Here is a 19,812-nt window from a genome sequence, read left to right on the forward strand (position 1 = left end):
ACATTTTTGACATAACATTCTGTTCCCACACAGATAATTTGGATGTAATTGAATGGGTTGATCAAGAGTCTGTGCTAAAAATACGACATTTTCTCACCCACTAAGTGAAAGAAAATGCTTGCTCAAAAGGCAGTTTTGTCAAGCAGAGCCGTTGGGAAGTGGGCTGGGTTATGCCGCGACTACTGATTCTGCCTTCCACCTCTGAAGGCACGGTCGGGTCTGGCCTGGGGTGCGGACACGGCCGGTTTGCAACCTCGGCGTAGTCCGCGGCCGCAGCTGTGTCCCTGCTGAGGGTCCAGAGCGACGATGCTGAGGGTGAGGAGGAGAGCGGCCGTCGCCGCAGCCTGGCAGAGGGGCTGGGGGAACCTCCTCTCGTACCAGGCTCGTGGAGGCACTGAGCAGCCCGTGAATGGTTTTAACTGGAGCAAAGTGCTCCAACCCGTGCAGGATCCCATCCAGGATGCCTGTCAGGCTCGCAGGAGCACTTAAATACAGTGGAGCCAAAAATGTACAGAAATAGTTAGAGGGGGAAGTTTTGAGGATCTCTTTTCTTCTGTTTTTCCTTATTTTAATGGTCTCCTGGGCAAAAGACTGCATTGTTACAGTTTCAAAAGCGGTATGGTTTTGCTGCAGACTAGGGGAAAAGAAAGAAAAATAGACCTTAGTGAAAGACTGTTTAGTATGCAATAAAGTAACTTTTATACTTCTCCCAATCTCCTATCAAATAAATCTCGTGCTAACGAGCAATCAAAACCATTTCTCTGCCCGCCGCTCCGCACAAGCCGAGCCGCATTGTACCTTTCCAGCCTTTGAAACTGCCTGTGCCTATTTTTATTTGTCAGGCCGGGGCTGGGCTGGCCCCATTCCAGATGTGTCTCACAAGATTTGGTGCTGATGAGCTATTTATAGCACTGTGGTTCCATTGTCATGGCAACCGTGCTAGAGGCCAAGGCGGCTGGGAGCTATTTCTGGACTTGTGCTGTAATGTAAAACTGATTGGGAAAGTTAGTGCATCCTCTAAGCCAGACTAACTTTAGACAGGCAGAGGGGGGGGGGAAAAAGAGACAACTACAACCTCTTTAAATAGATTATTTTTTTTTTTCTTTTTCTCCTACCTTTTCCCCATTTCTCTTTTCGGTCGCTAGCAGTTTGTGAAGGGATGGTGTGCCTTCTGCTGGATTTGTCTAAAATTCATTCATGCCTCACGGCCTCCTGGCGGATTATGCTTTTTTAATTATGCAGTTTAGGAAGCTGCGTGCGTAACCAGCCTTGTTTTTAGGGCAAGGTTTGTATTTCATGGCAACACAAAAATAAGGGGGCTCTGCTGGCTGGCTGCTGGGGTACGTGCAGGGGTTTTTGCAATAGTTGCAGTTCTTTATACCCCATAGTTTTAATATTCTATTTTTTCTGTGTGCTTCATGTTCTCCACACCATATAAGGAACTGTAACCTTGATTACCACAAGATGATTCCAAATATATGGAGTCATACTTTTTAGCTTTCTCATTATTTGCTTCAAAATTAGACCCATGGTGCCCCTCCGCCTCCAAGTGGCTGGAATGCTGCGAGGTTCTTCTGTAATTACAGCTAGGGCTGCTCTCAAAATCACTTTTCTGGGATATGTACGTATTAATACTATCTGTAATTAAATTATGAGCTTCAGACTATTCTTAAATCTTTTTGTGTGACTTGCTACTTAGATAAGGAAATAATAATAAACGGTTGACTTGAAATTGGAAATAAAAAATATTTGCATCTTCTTGGGAAAGTTTTCTAGAGCTGTCTTCTGGCTTACTCCTCTTCAAGTCTTATAATACATTTTGAAGTTCATTTCCAATATTAATCTAGTTTTGAATGGGGTCCTTATGTCTGAGCACTGACATGCAGGATTTCATTACAGGTACCTTGTATGTGACATGTTTTTACATGCAATATAGTGCTCTCATCGTTATACCAATAATATTTGTAACAGTACTGTCTCTGTGTGCCTGTCTCTAAAGGCTTTTTTCCCCTTAATTTTCTTCGTGAAGTAGTTAAAGTAATTACAAAGGTTTTAATGGATTATTTTTTTTTTCGCTCCCCTTATCTAGTTTTGTTCAGGGGGAAAAGAGCCATACCTTTTTGAATATTTTAAAATCGTTCAGTAACATGTTTGTGGCATGCCTAATATGACCACCTTAACAGTAAAAACTCCACCTTTGCAAATCATGGAAAATATCAGGGTATCTTTAAAAACAAAGTCTATTAATGTCCCAATTTTAATTTTTAACATCATTTTGAGGAAAAACATGACAAGTTTGGTTTTATATACTGTCCATGTTTGCAGGATACCATAAATACTAGCGCATTCGATGTTTGCTTATTTTATTTGCATCGTTCCTGTAACTTTACCTGCTTCTCTGTTTCTCAGCTCGAATGCTCTTTTAAAGAGAGTATTATATCTTTGTACTAATTCTGTGACTCTGGCTTCAGCATAGTCCAAATAGCTAAGGAAAGAATTTATCAAATAGTTAACTGTTTAGCTTTTGGAAAGCTGTTGCTGAATAACATAAAAGATTATGGCAAGGACTAAAAAGGGAGTAAAGTAGAAGTAAAGCATGATCTGTTCTGAGAAATAAAAAATACGTTTTTGTTTATAAACACTATTAATGTTGAGTTAAATTTCAGCTTCAAACTACTTTAGGGAGCTTTAGTTAGCTTTGTAGTCCTGATAGGGTATAGATAGATAAATAAAAAACTGCTGGGCGTTTGCACAGTTTGGTCTTTACGAAGATCAGTGAACAAATATTAACTTCTTTTGGACATAAAAGCCTGACTTGTAAAGACTGTTTTAGAGGTCATCAGGGTAAATACAACTTTAATTCTTAGTAAAAAACTTGCTAATTCTTGGTAGTATTCTGGTTAATTCTTAGTAATATCTTGATAAAAACACATGACTCAGAGGAAATGAAAATTCCATTTCCACTGACTCAGGGGACTCTGGGCAATTAACTTACTCCCTCTGTGCCTACCTTTAAAATAGGGTTAATGTAAGGTGTGTGTTTCAGGATGCGATGGTAGAGGCAGGAAATGCAGCATGAATGAAGGCAAGCAGGAGTAATGAGTGTGATTTACTGTCTGTAAAATACCTTGAGGCTTTCAGAGGCAAGAAACTTCACAAATACACAGTTCCAGTAGTACTGTTGAGGGTGATAAGTTATAAACAAATGTTGTATTTAGTTGGGGTTGTAATTTTGAATTCTTGATTTGCAGTGTCTTGCTGACACTAAAGGAGAGATCTTAATGTGTCTTTTAAGAGACACATTTTGTATACAAATTCAGGTTATGACTTGACAAAAAAAAAAAACCTCTGATGGAAATAAAGCTCTTCAAATATAGGTGTGTTGTCAGTTTGAAGAGACCTTTCCAGTGCTGTTCTAGACTGAAAACAAAAGCCCTTCTTCAAAAAGGGAGAAAAAAAAAAATCTTGTCTGCCAACCATTTTGTCAGATCACAAAGAGTAAAATTTCAAGTTACCGTTTATTGAAAAGACTGTCAGGAAATGCTCAAGGAAAGGCGGTCTGAGCTCCCCCTCCCCGTTCTTCCCAAGGCGATGAAGTTGGGTTGTTTCTTGAGGTGGAAGATTTAATGCGTTATATACCTTTCAGTGGGGAAAAATCGAGTGCAGGCTGCAGTTCTTGGTCTGGCAGCAGCATTGTTCATTCAGGAAGTTCCCCCCACGTAGGGATAAAACCACCCTGTCTGTATGAAGGAACTCCAGAATAAATCACTAACTGGCATGTATCTTGGTCTGAAAACTGGGACGTGGTTTTGACATAATAGGCTTATTAAAAATTTTGAAAGAATGGGGGATACACGTATGACTTAATTACTTTGACCTGCAGGAGCTAAGGAAAGCTGCCGTGTGTGCATCTATGAAGTGTGCCTCCTGAGTGCACCCCTTAAAATTAAAGCATTCTTCACAAAGCTCTGTTTAAAACATTTCACCTGTGTTTTTCTTTCCCCAAGCTGAAGAAAGGGACCCAAAAATAAAGCGTATTTTTAATTTCAGATTGTTTTTAATTTTTATTAGTGCTGTTCATTTTAATATCTCAGGGATACGTCTGCTGCTGTGCTGGAGATGCTTCTCCAGTGTTGCTGACTACAAATCACCCAAAGTTTTGTGTTTTGGTTTTTTTTAATGTGTCATAGCAGTATCGATGTTCTATAACATAGGCAGAAGTACCTTGTACTAAGTGACAGTATTTTGCAGAGCAATAACTGATCCCGTTATTTAGTCATGTCCAGAATCTGGCCCTAAGTATGAATTGGCAGCGATGCTGAATGAATGATTTGCTTTCTGGAAAATAGCTTTCCCATATAATCTCTGGGAAAATTTTACAGAAGAAAAAAATTGACTTTGTAACTTGGTGCAAGACTTGCTCGCAGTATAAAATTTGGTTTCGTGGTTTGACAGTTTTATTTGAATTATTTCTCCAAGGTCACTTTTCTTTCTCCCTGTGAAATTCATAGCTGACATAGTAGATGGCGTATCTCCAGTAGACTTAGAACGATCTATAACAGCAGTGAATTCGGCACACAAAGTAGTACTGAAGTGGCCTCACTTGTGATTTGGGTAGAGCATAACAAGAATTAAAAATAGAAATTAATGATGGTGAATTTGTTTTTATTTTGAATTAGGGTTTGTTCTCATCTGACTTGATATTGTTTAATTTACTGGATAAATTATTTGGTCTTGACTAACATTGACTTAGGAGTCTCTGAACATAGTGTATTGATCTTTTCTGAACTCTCATGCTCCCACTGTTGCTCCTTATTTTAGATGGATCAGACTAGATCGAATTTCTGCTACTCTTTTCTCCTTACAGGCACATTTATTTTTCAGTTGACCAACTGAAAGAATAAAAAATCCCCTTTCTTTATGCTTGAGCAAAAAATCAAACTGGTTTTTGATGTGTTTTAGCCCTTTCTGAAGTTGCTAGAGCAGGCTTTTATGAAAAGGCACATGCACAGGAGGAAATCTTCATTTAACGTTATTGCTTTGCTCAGTTTTCCCTAAAATGCCACTGGAAGCAGGGTACGTTTTCTGGTAACTATCACACAGTGAAAGACTTCCCTGTTGAACAAGTATTGTTACGAGTATCAGATGTTACTTAATGTTGGAGCTTGTTTTGGGGGGAAGAAGAAATGTTTATTCCATTCGAACTTGTTTTACCTGGCATGAACATTGCTATTGGAATTCATCTCAAGTACAGTACTGCTGCTCCTATGTCGCTGATGTTTTTCAAGGAAATCATAGGCCTAAAAATAGTCTGCATAAACAACAGTAAGAGGTTTGTACTTTCAGTTCCAGGTTTTAGCAATATCTTGTTGTTATTTTCTGATTGTCTGTTTCCAAAATCCATTAAGCTGATCAGCAGAGTGTTTAAAAACAAAACAAAACAAAAAAAAAAATCACAAAACCAAAATTCCACCTCTTGCAGAACCTTGCATAAAATGTTATGCTGAGATAAATTCAGTACAGAAAGGCTGGGTCACTGTACTAATCACCTTTATATCTTTATGAACATGTTACGTTCTGAACATTCTTCAAGCACCCTCCAACTTGTGAAATTGCCACATGATTCTGAAGCTGTGGTCTTAGGGGAGAGTATAATGTGGAAACACTTGTACTAGTTGGAATTCGTGACTGTTGTACGTATTTAACATCCTCTGTGGACTGAGCAAAGAGCTGTACTTCTCTTCCTTTAGATTAAAAAAAAAAAAGAAAAATAAAATTACTTAACAGCTTGGAAGAGATGAGGAAAAAAATCCAGCTTGCAAATTGCAGAACGCAGTTCGTCATCAATGTTACCTTTGCATATCTGTCTCCCCATCACCTTTCATGATGGAAACTGATCTTTACGCTTTGTCTCATGGTCTTAGTAGCGTGTTTGCTAAGATACATTTTATTGTGTTTAAAATTCTGCAATTCCGACTAAACAAAAATTACTTTTAATTTGTCTCTGAAACAAGATGGTCATCTAGTTCCCGGTGAAAAGGGAATTACACTGAAGCCGCTGTTAAAACCTAACGTTATTTTTCCTCCTTCCCCCTGCTTTTCACTAGGTGCTTTAGAAAGTCAGTTGGGAAGCGGGGCTGCAACTGAGAGCTAAGACCTTTGCTGATTTTAATGGGGGTTTGGTTTCTGGTCTGTGAATGTGGGACCTTCCCCCCCGCCTTTAAATTGCTGCCTGCAGTCGTAGTTAGTGCCCTTTCAGCGTACCTGCCTATGTGTGGGGATCGAAGGGAAAACTCGCCTCCTCTTTGACTTCTGCTTCATAAAGGAAAGAATTCATGCAAAAGAATTTAAAAGGAAGCTTAAAGTATATTGGTTTTAAGACTATGATTAATCATTAGGGTTACAGGTAAAGTTAACTATAGAAGCATTGCGAGATCTGCTAATAATACCGAAACGGAAGGTGTCTGAGCACGGTGTAGCTCTGCTGCATGTTTGGAGCTGGGCAATGGGGTTGGGGGTGCAAGCAGCATAAAATCTGCACCCTGAAGCTGCTGGTTTACTACGTCTTTGAGTCTCATAGTAACACCACAATAAAACAGACTTAACAAATGGGTTCCTTGAGATTTTTGCTCTTTCGGTTGAAGTGAAAGATAATTAGGAGGTTACAGTTAATCAGTAAAAGCATTTTAAAGACTCCAGGATATCCTCTTTAGGTAATGCCTAATGAATTTGAATAAAATATACCTTTTTATACCCATTTCGCCTACTACTGCTGCTTCTCCAGAAAGTAAACTGAAAAACTGGTAGCAACAGTTGACAGAAAAATTGGTATTTCCTCTCACTTAACTGAACTTGTAATGAAATTGGTTTAGGGATTTCATTTATTAGAAGAATTATAGTGACGATAAAAAAAAATACTAGTCTTTCAGGAAAATTACATGTAGGCAATTTATTTGAGCCATTGCTCTACTGTTAGCAGTAGCAGAGTATATTGTACAATTTATATGAATAAATTACCTAAATTAAACTACTTGTACGTTTGTTAGCAGAGGGAGCAGAGTGGGAGGGGGGTGCAATGAGATTACCAGACCCGGTTAATAAAACTGTGGATTTGGCCCTCTGCTGGGTGGTGCGAGGAAATGCATGTTTTAAGTACTAGCGCACGTACCTTGAACGATTTAAGTGTATTTAGCACTCTCTGAATCTGAGTGCATTAAAATATAGCAAAACTTATCTGGGAACCTATCAGTTACTAAAGCATCAGCTAGTTTGTTTGTCTAATTTGAGAATGAAAAGTTAATCTTTTTCTTTCCTCTCCCCAGTTTCCTAGACAAGATTGACATAGTCAAACAAAATGAGTATACACCGTCTGACCAGGTAAGGGCAGTTTCATTAAGAAATTACACAATTTATCTGCCCCCTCCTCCGTCTTTGAGGATAACTATCTCATTAATTGTCTAATTGCCGTTGGTGGCGCTAGTACGGGTGTCACCGGGTACTGTACATACTGAGTATTCCAGTAAAAATGACTTTGTCATTTGGATCGAGATTATGTTTATACATGTAAATGTACTGCGAAATGAAAATTTGCCTACATTCCAGACTTACATCGTGCTTCTGTGACACTAAAGCACAAATACCCACTTGAATGAGCAATTTGTAATGATTTGCCCTCTTTGCTGAATAACCATCGTGCACTTTCTTTGATGCAAAGTTGGTTGGTATCTTCTCAGCCCCGCTGGCTCCCACTGTCAGTCAGATTTGGTAAATTAGCCTTGTTCAGAAGATTATTTTTTTTTAATCAGAGTAGGAATTGTAGTTTTCATTTGTTACAGATAATCTGAGGATCTTCTTAGAACCTAATCTAAAAAACACAATATATTCCTTACTTTCTGCCCATAAATAATGCATTAAGCATCTAGTGTACTTTCATTGGATAAACAAAAAACATATCAATGCCCCAAAACTTTCGCAGACAGTATTAATGAGAGCAGTCTGTATCCTTTAAAGTTGTTCAAGGATAAATTTATCCTTCATCATTTTAAAAATATAAGTTTTTTTATAAATGAGGCTTTGTCATCACTGAAGTAATTGTATTTTCAAGAAAGAAAATATTAAACGAGGTTTATTCTGTTTGAAATTTAGAGCAACAAATCTTCAGATATGAAGCTTTAAATCAAGTAGTTTTATATTGGAGGCTAAGGGTGTCAAGAGTTTAGCTTGTATTTACTTGTACTTAGTATATAGTACTAATTTACTTAGAGTAGTTACTTGAGTAAGGTGAGTATTTAAGTAGTTACTTGAGTAAAGTAATTACATTCTTTCATAAGTAACAGTAAGCACAAGTGCTTAGGGTGCTTGTTTGGGACCACCGGCTGCATTGAAACTCCCCACAAGTATACTGTAAAGCAGGCCCATTTGGATTCTCCTCTGGGATGTTACGTGTTTCTCCTGAAAGAACTCCAGAGTGTAAGAATCGAATCCTTTCTTCTTTTTTTTTGTTTTTGGTGGAGGGGGAAAAAAGTGGGTGAGGTTTTTTGTGGTTTTTTGTTTGTTTGTTTCTTTTTTTTTTCCATCATAGTTGTGATTTCTAGAGATGCGGTGCTCCAGAGTCCAGTTTTCCAAATTCCCTTCTGTTTATTGGGGTGTTTGAATTTTCAGAGTGTTTGAAACACAAGTTAGGACAACGTTTCCATATATGCGTATTTGTATATGAGTATTAAAATAGCCAGACAACAATAATTTACTGTCAGAAAACTGATGTTAAAATGTAGCCATTTTGTTTAATGATTTAACAGTGTTGTCTAACCTTTGGATTTTATGTGGTTTTGACTTGGACTAACCAGTTTGATACCTGTGTAGTAAGAACAGAGCTTTTATTGTGCATATAATTTCTTTTTACAGTCTGTTCCGCTTACATGAACTTGTCTGCTGCGTTACAATTTATCTGCTATTTAGACCCATTGCGGAGAACACCAAAACTTCAAGTCCTAACTTAAAAAACCTTTAGTTGTACTCAGAGTGGTGTTTTGTAGTTAGTTGTATTTGGACCGTGTACTGGGTCTGCAGCCTATGCAAATCAGGTTCTTCTAGATCAGGTACCCGCGAGGCACTGTGTATGGCTGTCACTGCTTTGCGATACACTGTAAATAAAAGCCAATACAGTTTGGTTTTAATAGGATTTTGTCGCACTTATAACAATCTCAGTTGTTTGTAGCTCACAACTTCTCATCACCGATTTTGTCTCTACAGGAAATTTCAAATTTTATCTTTGTAAAGCCCAATTCTTTTAAAGATTTAAGTGGTTGAGCTCCTGGTTCTTCGAAGGAAAAAAATGGAAAATTCCAAGACCCAGACACTTCTTTTAATCGCCAGTCACTGAACAGCTGGGGGAGAGATCTGTCTTCTGGGGTTGGGAATTATTTGGTGGTAGTTTAAAGATCCTGTTTTGTGCCACAATCCCACTGAAATCTGTGAATGCATCATCTAATCTTTAGGGATGGGTCTGCACTGTCCTGAACACTTGTGTTTGCTTTAAGTGGCCTGTAAATGTTTCCTCCTATTCCAGGCTTGGCACTTACAACCTGCCTGTGAAAATACACGTACTTTAAAAGTTGAGCACACCCATATGTGTGCACGCGTGTTCAAGATCAAAGCCTTAAAAGCAGCTTCGTAATGCTCCGTTCCCTGGTTTTGCAGTAAGCGCGCACTGTCAGCACTCGGTAAAAGGTTCTTGTTTCTGTTGCTGGATAATATGAAGAATTATGAAGTATCTCTGTTGAATCAATGACTTTTCCTTTGTGCCCTAGGATCTTCTAAGATGCAGAGTTTTGACATCAGGAATTTTTGAAACCAAGTTTCAGGTGGATAAAGTAAATTTTCAGTAAGTATCTTTTTCTTTTTTTTTTTCTTTATTTTAAGTACAGTGCAGACAAATACCAGGGTAAATCAGAGGCCAGTCTACCATATAGTCATTGAGACCACTGTACTTCTCAAGTTGATTTTTGGATAGAAAGCATTTTTTAATTTAGTAGTCTGGCTTTAAAATGAAATCCAAATTAGTGTGCAATTTTCTGCTTTTATTTTAAATTGCAAAGAACAAAATGTTTTAAATCTATTTATACTAATGCCTTTCCTGAGTATTTGATTCATTGCTAGTTTATATAGTGAGATAGTTGACTAAAAAAACTTTGTACATATCTAAGTAACAGAAAATGCATATTCTGTTTGCTGTCCCAGGTTGGAAAGATTGCTTGGCCTGAACAAAAACTGCTGAGCTTTAGTCTGGTCTTGCTGACTTTAGATCTGTGACACTTGTTTCAGCAAATGACTTGTTGGTAGGGCCTTTTTTTGACACCTTAGCTCGTAAGGGTGAAAATTAATCTGCAATGTATGTGCACCAGAATTTCCTACCTTCAAGTGTAGGTGTTAGTGGAAGTAAACACAATTCTATTTTGTGATGAAAGCTCTGGGTGCACATGTTGGTGGACTGTTACCTGTTCAGGTTTTCAGAGTCCTCAATTCCTTTTAGCCTCTACGACATGGAAGTCCTAAAATTCCTTACGTTTTTTGTTTGCATTTTGGGGGGGACACCAAACACAGAATGTATTCTAACTTGATTTATGTTTTTTTCGTAGTATGTTTGATGTTGGAGGGCAACGAGACGAACGCCGAAAATGGATCCAGTGTTTTAATGGTATGATTAGAATTTGTTTGTTTTATGAAATAGTTCTCGGCAAAATTTTAATGCCCAATCTCAATTTTCCCAGTGTGCAAAAGCCATCTTCTCTTCCATGTAGCTTGATAAGGAATTAACTGAACAGTCATACAGGAAGGAATTTTTCGTGACATGTAAACCTCTGTAACTGCATAGAATATCTTTAGGGAGAATGTAGGTGGAAAGGAATTCAAGTCTGATAACCTAACAAAGCTCGTCCATTTTCTTTGGCTTCCCTCTGTTCGTTTAATTAGGGATTTTTGGTGGGGAGTTTGTGCATTATTCGCCAGCTATGAGAGTGTTAAATTCCAACCTATATTCTCTCTTCCAAGTGAAGGTTTACATATGTCTGTGCCCATACAAAATATACAATTATAGGATAATTCTTATATGCATAAAATCAGAATATCCTATTTGGGTGCATAATTGCAGCCACAACACTATGTCACGGTGCCTCTTTCCAAATCGGCAGTGACCCATTAATGCAGTATGAAATTAATTGTAGGGAACGTCTGTCTTGTTAGACATGTTGGCATTACATACACCGTTTCTTAACTCCCATACAATTTAAATCAGGTAGTTTTGTGTGTATCCTGTAAAGTTGCACGGACCTTCACTACCGCTGTTTATTTCTGTTCTGTTCTGTTTCTTTATTTCTGTATCTCTGTTTAGATGTGAAACCCTTCTCCACACCAGTTTTCTTAAAGCTACAGTTGGTGAAAATATTTTTGTCGTTGTCTTTGATGGTTGGACAAAATAGTTAGGAAGCTATGCACAAATCTCTTTTTTTAGAAAGGTCATAATGAGATCCTATGGAATAGATAAAGTAGAACGCAACTTAAGAGTTCATCGTGTTTTGCTGTGGTTGCTGTCAGAGTATCATCTGACCACTTCATGTAGGTGTGGAACTACTGTGCAGCATTTTGTTCTGTGCTATTAATAACAGATTTGTTTGGGTTCTACCTCTGCTCCATCCTCTTCCTGTTACCTCATGATCCGACTCACCTCTTCTGCTGTTCGTGTCTGAGGTAGATGAGCCTGGAAGGCAGTGTAAGGGGTCGGGGGCAGCACAGCCGCGCACAAATGCAAGATGTGGATTCTGTGATCTTAGGGATATCTCCAAGGGAAGAGAGAGGGGCCTCTAAGCAGAACAGTACACTGTAGGAGGACTAGAGCAATTAACTATGAATTCACAGCAATCTGCTATTTTTATTATTTCTATTCACGCAGATCAAGAGTGCCATTTGTCCTGAGGTCTTTCCCCAAGGGCCTCCCTGTCCTGTCTTGACAGCACAGTTGTTTTCTGAATGTCTTTTAAATATTCTCTAAATTCTCTTAGCTTCCTTCAGTTTCTCCCTCTTCTGTTCCTTTCTTTTTTATGTTTTCTGTCAGCTTCTGTTCTGTGGCCAGCCTTTCCTATCTTCACTGGGTTCTTCACTCGTTTTTTTTTTTTACTTCTGGTACTGAGAAAGCAACAGCATTCCAGCCTGTTTTCTTCATGAAGCTGGAAGTCTGGCAGCTTTTTACTGAACTTTGGGATTCCTGGGTATTTCTTCTGCAGTTTGGTATTAACTGTTGTGTGTTTATTGATTTAGATGTGACTGCTATCATATTTGTGGTGGCGAGCAGTAGCTACAACATGGTTATACGAGAGGACAATCAGACCAATCGGCTTCAAGAAGCACTAAACCTCTTCAAGAGTATCTGGAACAACAGGTCTGTGAATTGAAGTTTCCTTGTTCGTATCACATAAATTAGTAATCTTACACTGTAGCCAAGACTTGAGTACTGGGCCTGGCTAGGATAGAGTTGGTTTTCTTCATTGCAGTGCATATGGTGCTGTGGTTTAGATTTTGACCCAGACAGTACTGATGACACGCTAGCGTTGTAGCTGATGCTGAGCAGTGTTTGCAGAGCATCAAGGCCATCTCTATTTCTTGCTCTGCCCCCCACCAGTGAATAGACTGGGGGTGCACAGTGGGTTGGGAGGGGACACAAGCGGGCAGGTGACCCTAACTAACCAAAGAGGTGTTCCATACCATACAATGTCACGCTCAGCAATGAAAGGGAGGAGAGGGGCATTAGGAGGGTTAGCTATCTTGCTGGGTATTGGTCTACCCTCGGGAGGTGGTAAGTGATTGCCTTTGCATCACTTGGTTTGTTTTCCTTTCTTCTCTCTTCCACTTATTCTTAACTTATTAAACAATTATTACTTTTTTTTTTATGTTGTCCCCCAAATTTGCTTGCTTTTATTCTTCCTTTCCTCTTCCACCATCCCACTGAGGGGGGAAGTGAGTGAGCGGCTGTGTGGAGCTTCGCTGCCCACCAGGGTTAACCCACGACAGCAGCCCGGCCTGTGTTACGTGCTTCTCACCACGCAGTCCAAGCTAGTCTTTGATCACAACTGCCTACCTCTTAGACGTTAATGTCTAATACACTCATCTAATTGAAGAAAACTCTGGAGAGTTACAAATTGGTAGTTGCCATATTGAGGCTGCAGTAATTAGAGCAGTGATAGAGTAGCACACTAAAAAATTGATATGCTCACCTGTTTGAAGTATTTAGATTAGCAGTAGGAAGCGGGCAGCTTTTGCTGCCCACGTTAGAAGCACCCAGGCTGAACTCGGGGTGTGTACGCCTGGAACTGCACCTTTGGATTCAGGTATAAAAGGAACCTTTCAGAAGAACTATAGTGTGTCATATGAGTGTTGTCTCCAGAGCTAGATTAAATTTCTCTTTGCCGTAGGATGGTAGCTGTGCCTTCTCAGTGTGTTTGGTTCCAATTTTTCTACAGGTGGCTACGGACCATTTCAGTAATTCTTTTCCTGAATAAACAAGATTTGCTAGCAGAGAAAGTTTTGGCAGGGAAATCTAAAATTGAAGACTACTTTCCAGAATTTGCTCGCTACACTACACCAGATGATGGTAAGATGTTTAAGTTTTATTAGCAATTTGTCACCTCCTTGTTAATCACATTTGTAATGTTTTTGGTAATTTCAGCTGAGACTCAAACTCTGAAGTAGGTGTAATCTTCATTGTATTTCAGCCAAACTGTAACATTTTTAGGTATTAATAATGAGAGAATCCTGTCTTTTATATATTTAATATATAATACTTTATATACATTTCATCATGCTAAAATCCTATTACTTTGCTGGTGTAGACCACAGTACAGCCTGTCACAAATACGTCCTCTGGACTCTCCCCCCAGTCATATCTGTGGTCATTTCTCTAACCTGCCAAATGCCTGGCACTATGGCCACTGTAATATTCCTGTATTCTCCTGAAATCTTGCTGGTTTAAATAGTATCTTATGGTTTGTCTTATCTCAGAGTCAGTTTTGCGAAGTATGTTTCTATCATGTGAGCGGAAAACAGAATAAGTTACAATTTTCAGGCGTATCACCAAAAAACATCTGTTTTAATGAGATACTTATTTTGTTATTAATCAGCAACACCAGAGCCTGGTGAGGATCCCAGAGTTACAAGGGCCAAGTATTTTATTAGAGACGAGTTTCTTGTAAGTATTTCCTTTCTTTCAGTGTTTATTACGTGATTCTTCTCAAATATAAGCTCTTGCGCACCTTCTGGTGTTGCAAAACAGTGTCACTTTTTGTGTTTATATTTAGCATCCACACTGCATAAACACTGTTACCTTTAAGAGCTTTACCGCCATTAGCTGCTCTTCAGATATTTGTTTGTTGACACAGTGCATAATTAAACAGCAAAAGAATTGGAGAGAATTAAGAAATGTCAAACAGAATGATGAGTGAAGTCCTGCTGTTATTAAGGGGGCCAGATTTTTATTCCATGCACAATTTCTAAAGATAAAGACTAGTCAAAAGATGCATCATCTGTAAAATATTAATGTTCTTTCCATATTATCTTTCCCATTACTGTTCAGCTGAAGCTATAATAGGCACAGGTTTTTGTTTTTAAAATATTATGACAATTACTTGTAACGGAGAGCATGGCAATCAAACTGTGGATTCATTTTAACATGGAGCAAAATAAAATTTTGAGGGAGGCTTTCTGTAAGTGTAAAGCAGGGATAAAAGCCTTGTACATGGAGGCAAAATCCCACCTTCTTCATGGGCAAATTGCCTAGGAGTTGTGTGGCTAAATTCACCAAAGCCGCATATAAATAATAGCGCTTTCTGAGTTCTCATTCGAGTCTGAAATTCCCCAGTATGCTGTGGCCTCACCATATAATTCTGATAATTTTAGATTTTCTGGCTTAGGTGAGAGAGCAAAAACTTGTGGGCGTTTTGCCGCTTAGTTACACCCTGAGAAAACACAGCTCCCGCATCTCTACCTTGACCTTTGTTCATCTGGGTTTTGAGAACATGGGGGTTTTTTCCCAGTCAGTTTAATTTTAACCCAGTATCTCTCTCTTACTTTTAACAGAGAATCAGCACAGCAAGTGGAGATGGAAGGCACTATTGCTATCCTCACTTCACATGTGCAGTGGATACAGAGAACATCCGGAGGGTTTTCAATGACTGTCGGGACATTATTCAGCGCATGCACCTTCGCCAATACGAGTTGTTGTGATGGAGAGCACTTTTTTCTGTGTTTTGGACTCCTTATTCCTTATTAAAAAAAAGAGAAAAAAACACCCTTGCCCACATAGGGTGGAAGAGAACTGTTTGAATCTCCCATTGATTTGCACCCCTCAAGTTTTTCTCCTTGCTGGACAATAGCAGCACTTCTAAGCTTGCTTCTGTACCCCTCGGACAGTTTGAGATGGCCCCTAACACTTAAAAGGCCATTCCCATGAGGATTCCCTAACACTGTTATTAACAAAAAAGAAAAAAAAAAAAAAGAAATAAAAACTAATTAATTAAAAGCCCTGAATGTGGAGCACCTGAAAGAATTGGGATTAAAAAAATTAAAACATAAAACAAAAATTGGGGAGAGAAAACTTTAGGTAATTTAGCACTGTTGTGGGCATAATCATATAACCCGTGATCTCCACTTTGTATCATTCACTGCATCAGACTAAAGAAGGTGCCAAGTCACAGACCAAGTTTGAAGACAGACACTTGAGTTTGGTTCTCTGACTGTAATGTGGCTTTGAACGGAAATACTGACAATTCTACAACAGACCTAGACAGTGCAAAAACCAACTGCTACCTTTCAGAAGGGTATTTTTAAAACCAGTCTTGGTGGTCTAAAGACAACCATGGACATTTACGAATTGAACTGCGTATGGCCTGTGATTGCAGAAAGAGTTAACCACACACTGTTTTCAGTTTGTCCACTGATGATCCCGTCTGCTATAAAAATCATTATCTGGACTGTAGTCCTCACAGTCCTCCCCTTCTTTTTCTTCTTCCCTCCCCTCATTTTTTATTTTACTGCTGGATTATTATTCTTGTACAGACTGTAAAATGTATTATTTTGTACAACTTTATTGAAAAAGAAATAACTTGTAGAAGATCTTTGTGCCTTGATTATGGCTGTACCTGTACAATGAGCTAAGATGTAAGTATGTTTGATTGCGCTGTACAGCTTTGTCAACCCTATCTGCAGCATTAGCTCAAGGTAGGGAAAATTTATCTGTAGTTTAGTTTTTCTGGTTTATAAAAGAAGGAAAAATACTGTTTAGTAAAAAAAAAAAGAAAAAAGGAAAAAAAAAAGAAAAAAGTACAAATTGTGCAAACTTAACCACTTTAAAAGTGAGGTCTTCAACAAGTGACCAGATGTTGCAGCATCATGCTTTTTAATTTTTAGCTTTAATTCATTTAAATCTCTATCCAAATGCAAAACATGGCTTGTTTCTACATAAACCAAATTTTGCTACAAATTATCAATGTTAGTCTTTGGTCATTCATAGTCCTTTTTGCTAAAGACAAAACCAGAACAATAACAGACACGTAGGGCATCATGCAGGTCTGGTGACCATCGCTAGGCTGGGCCAAACACCCCGCCAACCTCCGCCGCGTGGGCGTACCGCTACCAGAGCGACACGGTGTGCACTGCCCGTGGATTTGGCCACTGAATTCCAGTTTCAAATGACATTTTTATTTCTCTTTTAATAAAGAGATACTTTAGAACCTTTTTTGTTTTATATTAACTATAAGTAGCTTAAAGTGAAGATGTGTGGATTTTTCTTAAACTTGAATAATTTATGCAAATTATATGCTTAGAACAACATGTGGTACAGTAAAAAGAAAAAGAGCAAAAATCACTGTAGCAATAAGAGAGCATGTAATTTTAGTAACTACTACACTGCTTTATATTTTATACCTAGGTGTTTTATGTCTCTGTGAGTGTGTTACTTTTTCATGTGTCTAAACCTACGTGTACAATTTGTACAGAGTCAGAAATTACAGCTGTAATAACACATCTAGAACAGTGTTAGCCTATATTACTCAAACACCCCTGTTCCCCCTTCATTTACACCCCTAAACTGATCTGGATCTTACTTCAGTGACTTTAAGCAGAAAACAAAAGAGAGAAAATGAAAAACAAACACCAAAATACTTGCCTCTCTGCCTTTCACACTAGCTTCCCTCCACCCAAGAGACCGCGTTAACTTTCTGTTTTGGGAAGAGGTCCAGTTTAAATTAAAATCAGGGTGTGGTCAGTGATGTCTGTGCAGCTAGATTTGCTTCAGGTATCAGATGCCTTTTTAATACTAAGAACTGCAACTGTTCAGAATCGTGAGTTTTCATTGCTTTTGTGGCTAAACTTCTAAATGAAAACTAATCACCTCGTCCGCTTCCACGTGAAGAGCAGGGACTCGATGGAGTTACTGTCCCGTCTCTCTTAAATCAAAATTACTAGTGATCTTCCAGAAGACACTAAATCATCTAAAAGTTTGGGCTGCGGTTACTACTCGTCTTTTAAAAATGATCTTTCCTGTTCACAGGTTTAGAAAGCTGCCACCTGAGCTTTGTAGAACTGTAGGAGAACGTGACCGAAAATAGCCCCCTACGATATAAGAATGTATCCAGTGCCTGTAGGTCAAGGGCTGGCGTTTCCACTAGGTAAAAATGGGACACGCGTAGTGGAAAGGAGATTCATTGTGAGCCTTAATTTTAGTTGCAGGAGCCAAAATCTTTAATTTAGGGCCAACCCTTATCTTTTTAAGCCTAGGAGGAGTTGGTGTAAACGCCAAATGTATAAATGGGGAAAACCTGTGGTGCTGTGAGGAATGTAATCTCTCATCTGAGAGAAACAAAGCACCTCCATGCAAAATAATTTCAAAAAATAAGCTTCTTCCTCTGATAATGAGAAGGAGACATAACAACAATGAGCTATGTAAGACAGCAGCAGTTTAAGAAACCTAAAGCTTTATATGAACAGAAATGTTTAGGGGATGCTTTTTTTTTTTTCTTAAGTGAGGAAAAAGGCAATTGTTTTGAATATGGTTGAGTTGCACAAGTATGGAGTGTGTGTGTGTCTTAACGTCTCAGTATTGCCTTTGTTAGTCTCTTTATTAGTCCATGCAGTTTGGTGGCCTGGTAAATGCGAGTCTTATTTTTAACAGCTTTCTTTTTTTAAATACAAAACCATAAAGCTTTAATGCTTGCTATTTAATAAGTAACTGTGTTTTCTTCTGTCTCTAATTTAGTGGCCATAATTTGCAGTTAATTGAACCATTCCAACCTAATGCTTACCCGTATTTCCTAGTCTTGTTTTATTTATTTATTTGAACTTCTTGTTTTCATGATTGAGGACTTTCACTTCTGTCTCATTCATTTGTTTGGAAACTTCTGACCTTGCAGCCAAAACTTAACTCATTCTACTCAGTATTCATCGTGATGCTGAAGTGTAAGATACCTGCAAATGTAAACACTACCACTTTTATTAATAAAAGCAAATACAGTGTTTTAGGGCACATTTGCATCACTATAGTTGAGGTTGTGTCAGTATTTCCATTATAAACCCATCGAGGGTCTATATCTTGGCACTAAATTGCCCTAAGCTAAATCTTTGCCATACAAGGCTTCTGCTCAAGCATGATTTGGTGGGTTGGTTTTTAAACCGTTTCCAACACAAACTCTTGTTTCTGTTTTAAGTTATACAACTGTTTTGTTGGATGGGGGTTGGTTTAAAGCAAACAACAAAAACAACAAACAAACCTGGTTCAAGATTGTTTTTGGCACTTCTGTAACTCAGAAATGGTTTTGATTTTAAAACATAACCTTTGGCAAGCCAGTAACCTACAATATGGTCTGATCACTTTGGGTATTTTGTAAAAAATAATAATAAATTGTAGAGATGTTGTGGTTTCAAAATCAGCTACTGTGCATTTGCAGTAACTTATTTCAACCCAAGAACTTTTAGTAATTTGTACATCAGTACACATGCTCAGCAGCCAGTGTGATGCTGCGGAATAGCGATACCTCCTGGAGGGCTTTTTTTAAAATAATATGGAGAGGTAAATCCACTACAAGATTCAGTTGCTTCTGAAAGCATCAAAAACTGCTCTCTTAGAGGCTGAAACTGGAGCTCTGTAAGTTGTTAGGAGCAGACTTTGATGCAAAAGCATACGAAGGCGTGCTGGATCAGTTGTCACAGACAGGAGCCCTGAGGGCTTCATTTATCTAAAAACTGTTTTGAATCGTGGCATTGAGGATAGGATTTAACTTAAGAGTCTGTCATGAACTGCAGAGGAACCGAGGCTGATTGTGGTGCAGTCTGTTGCACATAGTTGATACCTGCAGGATCATTTTCTTTTACCAGTAAATCTATGCACAGAAATATTCATGTTCATCACCTTAGAATCTGAGCACCTTGTTATTGGTCGTGGCACAGTATTCCTGTAAAAGATGTAGGATGTTTTGTATTACAGCCTATTTTCCAATGTCGAAACTTATGTACCAGGAAACACAAAAGCTATCAACATGATTACGCAGGAAACTGGCCACTTATACGGCGACAGACCCCGTGACAGCTGAGTACCAGTCCAGTGCCTTAGCGATAACACTGTCGGCGATCGGTGCTATACAAATGCCTATGACTGATAATGTTGTTGTAAGTTATAAAATTATGTACCTTATTCTGGAAGAGAGTAAGTTCTCTTCTTTCCCCAACTGTATCTGATATGCTCTGTGTATTTCTAACAATGGTGGCGCTCATAAG

The 19,812-nt window shown here is 38.6% G+C and overlaps 1 protein-coding gene across 5 annotated transcripts in view; it reads left to right on the forward strand.

The window, feature by feature from the left end:
* GNAS (GNAS complex locus) overlaps nucleotides 1–18,579 on the forward strand; it is a 161,433-nt gene extending 142,854 nt beyond the window's left edge. For all 5 annotated transcript variants that reach the window (XM_064465315.1, XM_064465316.1, XM_064465319.1 and 2 more), the window contains exons 6-12: nucleotides 7,323–7,377; nucleotides 9,810–9,883; nucleotides 10,638–10,696; nucleotides 12,313–12,433; nucleotides 13,512–13,642; nucleotides 14,169–14,236; nucleotides 15,124–18,579. In XM_064465315.1, the coding sequence (XP_064321385.1) occupies nucleotides 7,323–7,377; nucleotides 9,810–9,883; nucleotides 10,638–10,696; nucleotides 12,313–12,433; nucleotides 13,512–13,642; nucleotides 14,169–14,236; nucleotides 15,124–15,270 (655 nt within the window). In that variant the 3' untranslated portion in view covers nucleotides 15,271–18,579. The remainder of the gene's footprint in view (nucleotides 1–7,322; nucleotides 7,378–9,809; nucleotides 9,884–10,637; nucleotides 10,697–12,312; nucleotides 12,434–13,511; nucleotides 13,643–14,168; nucleotides 14,237–15,123) is intronic.
* Nucleotides 18,580–19,812: the final 1,233 nt, after the last annotated feature.

The sequence above is a fragment of the Phalacrocorax carbo genome, chromosome 14 (genome assembly GCF_963921805.1).
Source record: "Phalacrocorax carbo chromosome 14, bPhaCar2.1, whole genome shotgun sequence".
Lineage (NCBI taxonomy): Eukaryota > Metazoa > Chordata > Aves > Suliformes > Phalacrocoracidae > Phalacrocorax > Phalacrocorax carbo.